This window comes from Dermacentor albipictus, chromosome 2 (genome assembly GCF_038994185.2).
Source record: "Dermacentor albipictus isolate Rhodes 1998 colony chromosome 2, USDA_Dalb.pri_finalv2, whole genome shotgun sequence".
NCBI lineage: Eukaryota > Metazoa > Arthropoda > Arachnida > Ixodida > Ixodidae > Dermacentor > Dermacentor albipictus.
Window position 1 is genome coordinate 111,182,766 of NC_091822.1, and position 7,328 is coordinate 111,190,093.

A 7,328-nucleotide genomic window follows, 5' to 3' on the forward strand; every position below is an offset into this window, starting at 1 on the left:
CACCCGTACCCAAGCTGGTAAGTCGCAAACCCCTCTGTTGCTAGCCTATAATTAGAAGAAACCCTCAGCGAGGATCTTATAACCGTTGAATCAGTCATGCGTGTGCGTTTCTCGCCACATACCCTTTTCACAGAACAGTTGGCTCTATAGAGGAAAGAGACGGCGCTTTCGCCTGCGAGCAGTACATCGCCTCAGTGATTCGTGTCATTCACCAAGTCACAGTCTACGGTGTCCGCTGAAATAGATGTTCACCGGCGTCATGCATATCCACTGTAAACACGGAGGCATCGGAGGCAGCTGAGGCAAGCAATGGACGCGTCACCACGGGGTCAAACACGGTCACCCACGGGATCGCCGCTACAAGGACTTTTAAAGTGTAATACATAGGACAAATTAAGAATATATTAGTATAATCTAACCTTCAGCACTATTAAAATGGTGCGCGGAATGTCGTTTATATGCAGGAGAAGCAGTAACGGGCCTAAAATTTAACCTTGACTGTCTGTGCTTAAATATCGTCAACTCCTGCCGCGCAGGTATTCGGCAATTTCATTATGTACTGTCCAATTTGAGTGGGTTCGGTAAAAGAAAAATTGCTTCTGCTGATTTTTTTCGCCAGATGCAATGCTGAGTTTTCTTCAACCCTCGGGTGTTCCCTTCGCCAATAAGAACGCGTTCATTAAATTTGATAACGAAATTTCAGAGAGTAGGCCATGCCACCATATCCTATTGGGTGCAAAGCTTTTCTATTGGTTTTAGACACTACGCTATCGCTTATTGCCTGCACATTCAACAAAGACATATTACCTTTTGTGCGTAAATGTATCCGCGGCGTCGCGAAGTGCTCTGAACGTCCGCTCTTTGATCAGCGCACGATGGCTGCGCGGCTCCAGCACTTTCCAGAGGTGAAGGGTGCCACAATATCAACAACAATGAGGAAGAAAATGAAGGTAAACTGGTCAGTATTTTTTTAATAGAACTGTCTCTGATTTATAACACAAAGAAAAAGACTTCTGAAGTGCCTATTGGTGAACTTGGTTTGAATTTAAGTGCTGGAATATTACTTCCTTTCAGAGCTTCGGCACCGGGCTTTAGTCAGAGGGACGTGTTTGACGCTGTGAGTTATTGCATTCGAGCAACGAGATGAATAACACTCTGATTCCTACTTTCCTTACTATTCTTATTACGGTTACTATAAATTTTCCGCGTTATAAATTTTATAATGATTATTCGTATTATTTCCTTTAAATTGAACCATCTACTCAAGTGGTCACACCGCTTATCACACAATACTCATTTAATCGAAGTTAAACGTTATCTGAAATATAAAAATATTGACTAATCCCACAGTCGCACAATTCTTGGCACGTCCCCCATTGTGGGCCCATGCCATGTGTTAGAGAAGCACCATCGTAATCATCAGCTTTTATGGCGCATCCCGGATCTGTGTAAGCCATGTTTCGAACAATCAGCGGCCTCTTGAGACAAATTATGGACACGGCGATACCACAGCAGACGCCCGCGCAGATACCGCCAGACGCCTGGGACCCCGTCCCGTACGGGAACGCACAGCCGACCGGCAAGTGCCTGTCGACGGTCGTGCGCCACATCGCGGACCTGAACGACCACCGGCCCCGCGGCGTGTTCGTCGAGCCAGAGGACGACGACGTAACAAAGATCCACGTCCTCGTCATAGGGCCCGTCGGCACGCCCTACGAAGGGGGCTTCTTCCATTTCCTACTCAAATGCCTCCCGGACTACCCCGCCAGGCCACCACTGGTGCGCCTCATGACCACGGACTCTAACCGAGTGCGCTTCAGCCCGAGCTTCTACGAAAACGGCAAGGTGTGCCTGGCACTGCTGGGCACTGACACGACCGGACCTACTTGGACGCGGTACCACAGCATCGGAAACGTGGTGGTCGCCATCAAGTCCTTGCTATCGAACGAAAATCCCGTCGCCGATGGGTCGGCGTTCGGTGTCATACCAGCCGTGGGAACGTGGCTGAACAGCGGCATCTGCTACAACACCGTCTTGCAGCACGAGACCATCAGGGTCGCGGTGTGCGACGCGGTCGAGGACTGCCTGAGGGGCAGTTCCCTTTGCCCGAACCCTCTGAGGGACGAGGTGCTGAAACACTTCTCGCAGCTTTACGGCTACTACGAGAAGGTGCTCAGGGAGCGGCTGCCTCTGACGGGTTCCTTCATGAACGACGCGTTCGACGGTGGCATCGCCACGTTCCAGTACGAGACGCTCCTGACGCGTCTGCAGGACCTGCACGAGAGGGTCGGCACGAAAACGTAATTTACAGCCCGTGCACATGTCCTGCGTCGCGTCCCTATAGCGCAGGAGGCACACGTTCTGCAGTCCATGACAAGCAAAATTTTGAAGACTTCGTGAGGGCGACGTTGATTCCCACCTTCAGAAACACTCCTGTACTTTTTGAAGCAACATTGTGGAGATATTGCAAACAATAGGTGGTGTCCCACAGCTCATTGCAAAAGCGGTTGCATCTTCTCTTATTTTAACACTCTATACTATACATAGCGGCGCTATGCACTTTACCGAAGAGCCACTGTCAGAAACTCGTTTACGAGCACCTGCGTAGTCGTTCATCGTCCTCGTGGTGACATTTGCTGTTGAATGCAATGTGTGCGGCCACTGTTTATACCAGATGCTCATTTTAAAACTATTCTGCCTATTGACATAACCTTATGCTTTACATGCTTCTTGAAGAACCTTTAGCTCGGGGCCAACTCCAATTTGCCTCTTACGGGTAAAACGCAGAAATGCATCCTCTCGTGAGACAGCCGCGGGAAGGATGCGCACAAAATATGTTGCACATCGGAGAGAGAAAGTTACATTTTAGGCACAGCAGGAAGCATAATTTTGATTTAGGACTTCGTACAATTTCCACAAGAATAGTCGAAAATTGGTCAGGTAATATCATTGAAGCACGAAGTTTACGAATCTATAACTCTGCGCCGAAAACAGAATGCAGTTCTGTAAACTGCATCTGTTAGAGCAAGAGGACTGGGCGAATCGGGTAGGATGCATAAATGTAAATTTGCATAAATTTACATAAATTTTCGGGTAGGATGCATAATTGCATAATGTAAACACACATAGGTTGAAGTCTCGCGCTTCGTCCTGTGTGTGTTGTGCGTGTATTTACAATTATGCATCCTTTATTAGCATCTAAAGTCGACAAATTTGATATGACGAGTTTACAGCTTCGCAATATCCGTTCTGCGCAAGCACGCAAGATGGAGAACGGTTCAAGAAAGGGAAAATTTGTCGTCCACCCGACTTCCACTGTGAAGCTTTCTTTTCTGAGAAACCCATATGGCTTTAATTACCAGAATTGGGGAGCAGCGGAAAACGAGGGACGATAGAAGCATCAGAGATAGGCGCACGTCTATGCAGCTTCCATCCTTCCTCGTCTCCTGCTGCGTCAAAATTCTGGTAATTCATGATGCACCAACTATATAGCCCAGCCACGTGTTTTATTGAACTATTTAGAGCATGGCTTTCCTCAGTGCATAGCTTCGGGCTACACTAGGGCTAATGACAATTTTCCCTTTGATGAGTTTACAGCTTACATTAGATTCACAACGCCTACGAGGGTTTTGCAAAGGTTCTATACTCACAAAATAGTGGAATATTTGGAAGCAGCGTATAGCGCATCTTCCTTTTCCTATTAAGTTGCCTTATTAGGGCGAGTTTTCAGTATTATGATGTTACTTATTACCGGTTTTCAGAGTTGAAAATTTGATATTTCGGTTTTTATTTCTACGCGTGAGCGTACATACCCCACTGTGAGGATTTGTGATGCGATATGGGTGTATGAAGCTCGGCAATAAAAGTTGGCACAGCGCCAAGGATGAGGTTAGTGGCGCAGCTGTCATGGTGGATGACGTCAACGGCACATCTGGCACGGTGCCAACTCGCATGCACCGTAAACTAATTTACACCCTTGAAATTGAAAAAGGTTGTAAATGTGTCTACAACATACACCCCCTAAGGGTGTGAGTTATAAACACATTTACACCATTTTTCACATTTAAGGGCGTAAATTATTTTTTAGTGTAGGTAGAGCGGCGCGGAGCGGATAGCTTCAGCGCCCGACATAACTTCGCTCGGAGGGGCGCGTAATAAATAAGTTCTGTATCGCCGCTTGGAAAGCACAGTAGGTGCTTCATCGCCTTGAACTAGTATGAACTTCTGACGGAAATAGTGTGGGTCCTTCTTGTGATCACACAATGAGAGCTGTCTACAGACGGAGAAGAATCGCGATCGGAACGAGAGGAAGAAGATGAAGCAGAAACAACAGCAGCAGCGGATCCAAGTCCATGAGATGTGAAATAATATGGCTATTCAATAATATACGTAACTTCGCTGTCTCGAAGTGCGTCAAATTACAAGAGAAATAATTATACAAACAAAGAGATAAACCGTAAGAGAATAATTAGAAAAATAATGACGCCAGGAATGAGAAAGTACGCTCACGCGAATGTGGGTTCACTTCGTGAAACGATCGAGAGTCGTCTTTCTTTCTTTCAATTTTATAATGTTCAACAAAAACATGGACAAGGACCCTGCTACTTACATTAGTTCTAACCGTTCTAGGGAAACGCGTCACAAGCATGAATTTAAGATAACTGAATACTCTTGTGTTAACAACATATATATCTTCTCTTTCTTCCCCCGAGCCATACGGGAATTGAGTGCCCCAGATAAATTCACAACTTCACAGGAGACCTTAAAAAAGTTCATTGAACTCACGGCTGCATCAGTCATGTAAACTATAGTCAGACTTGATGACCATCTTCAGTCTGTTATTGGTTTACATCTTTGCCTCATTGCTCGATGTGTATTCTTTGTATGAATGCATAAATGAATGCTGTGCGATTTGTATGAACGCTAGCAAAGTTGGCGGCTCTCTTCGGTCTATATCATGTTCCGCCTCGATGTGTCTGCTGATGAATGCTTTTATTTCTTGTCTTTTTTACAGCTGATTGCTAGCTTATCTTATTATTTATTGTAATTTGTATTTTCTTGTATGTAAGCCCACTCCTGTAACAGTCCCAAGTGGGACTAGCAGTATATTCAAATAATAAATAAATAAGAATAAAATATTCAAGGAACACTTAGTTATCCCTACGTGAATGGACGCGTATGCATTGCGACCACCGCACGATGCTTAGACATTATGCCACAATGCAAGGTCACGTGGGTTCGAGTGTTTTCATTAAATCTGTCGTAATTAACTGTGCCTTAATTGACTTCGCCCTAATTAACACTAAAGGTCGTGGGTTCGACGTCCACCAAAGGTCGAGAGTTCGTAGCCTTTTCGTACATCGTGCGGTCACGCCGCCAACGCGGAGTTTCCGCTTCGTGAGCCATTTAATACTCTCGCATTGATATAGTACAAAAATATAAAAAAGAGACAACCTAAAAAACCCGCAGCTTAATGTTCCTATATATCGTAACTTCTTCTAAATGCAACAAACTACGTGATCCAATTCGGTGCGATTAATGCCGAGCAAAATTACTTTTTCCGTTTCCATCTTTTAATATAGAAGGAAAGCATCGACATGGCACCGCACGACGATGGGAGGCAGCGTTGTCTAGCTTCGACTCGACCAGCTGGACACGACGGACCAGCTGGAACTGGTCCACTGGGCGAGAGGGGCAGCTAGAAGGCCGCTGGACTCAAGGGAGTACCCACTGCAGAGTGGAGGAGTTACCCACGCTCGCGTGCTGTCCTGGATATTCTCTCTTTCGTCAGCTCCTTATTCGTTTTCAGGCAAGAACAGCGCTACAACGACGAGGACGATGCGAAGGCACGCGTCGAAAAGCAATCAACATCAACAAAAAGACGTTTTCCTAGCCATGATTACACTTTTTCTTATTTGTTTTATCGTTATTCCTGCAATTTCTCTCTCTATCACTCTGTCCTTCTCAGTTCTGCTTTTTTTTTCTTTTAGGCCCTTTTACCTGCCCTCCCCAACTAACAGCTAGATTCTTGGGACATCCTCCCGTAGTAGGTAAAGGTCATGCTTTGCGGAAAAAGCGAGCACGTGTGCGCGGGACCTTTCAGGGGTCAGCGCCAGGCGGTCGGAGCTGGTCAGAGCTAGTCAGTGCGCTCGGCGCATATGGCAGCGGAATGCAGCGTCGTCCGGTCGCAGCCGCCGTTGCCCACACTTCCACCAGCGACGAAGCCGCGCGACTTGCAGCCGCCTTCGGCTTCGAGCTCGCATCGCGCCAGACCGAGCAGCCTTCGACGCAGTGCCTGCTGAGGCTCAGTCGCGACCTCGCGCACATCTTCGACAACCCGCAGCCCGGCGTGTTCGTCGAGCCCGAAGAGAACGACATCACCAACGTGCACGCCGTCATCGTGGGACCCGACGACACGCCTTACGAAGGGGGCTTCTTCCACTTCGTGCTCAAGTGCCTCCCGGACTACCCCGCCAGGCCACCGCTGGTACGTCTCATGACAACGGATGCCGGAAGGGTGCGCTTCAACCCGAACCTGTACAGCAGCGGGCTGGTCTCGCTCAGCATCCTGGGCACCTTCCCCGGACCATCGTGGTGCGCGGACATGACCCTCGAGACCGTGGTGGTTTCGATCCAGTCGCTGTTCAGCGTGGATCCCTTGGCTAACGAGCCGGGACTCGGGCAGGCTTTCGGGAGCTGGCTCGAAAAAGTGACCGGCTACAACGCCAACCTGCGCTACCAGACCCTCAGGGTCGCGGTTTGCGACGCGCTCGAGGCTTGCCTCCTGGGCAACTCGTCCTACCCGCATGTCTTGCAGCAGGCTGTACTGAAACACTTCGTCGAGCGCTACGCCAAGTATGAAAATGCAGTTGGGGCTCAGCTCGGTACGGACCCGAGCGCTCTGTGCCCTGGTTTGAACGGCGCGCACCGGTACGAAGCGCTGCTCAAGCGACTGCAGGACTTGTACGAACGGGTCTTGAGAAGTGACGCGATATGCACACAGACGAAAATGTGACAGCGCGAGTGTACCCTTACTATATAGGGGCACTTTGAACAGCAAGACTTCATATGCATGGTGATTCTGGCACGCCTCTTTCGAGCGTACGGGATTTCAATGCGAAAGTGCGGGACGATAGACTTCGGGAGTCTATCTTGAGCACGACAAGGCCAAAGTATGCATAATGAACTCCGAGACAACGTGGAAACGCGCTGTTTACCGCGTCTTATATCCACGGAAACATAAATGCATTTAGAACCATTCCCAAATTGCATCTCTGTCACTGTGTTCGATCTATGCCAACAATCTGGCGCCTGTAATCTGCCTTCGC

At 48.1% G+C, this 7,328-nt stretch overlaps 1 protein-coding gene and 1 pseudogene across 1 annotated transcript; both read left to right on the top strand.

Annotated features, from left to right (window-relative positions):
• The first annotated feature begins 1,455 nt into the window (after nt 1–1,455).
• On the top strand, nt 1,456–2,304 carry LOC139055762 (ubiquitin-conjugating enzyme E2 Z pseudogene; annotated as a pseudogene).
• A 3,865-nt stretch (nt 2,305–6,169) lies between these two features.
• On the top strand, nt 6,170–7,015 carry LOC139055763 (ubiquitin-conjugating enzyme E2 Z-like). The gene has a single exon (XM_070533295.1). It carries the CDS (start codon nt 6,170–6,172, stop codon nt 7,013–7,015), a length of 846 nt encoding a protein of 281 aa, XP_070389396.1.
• The last annotated feature ends 313 nt before the right edge of the window (nt 7,016–7,328 follow it).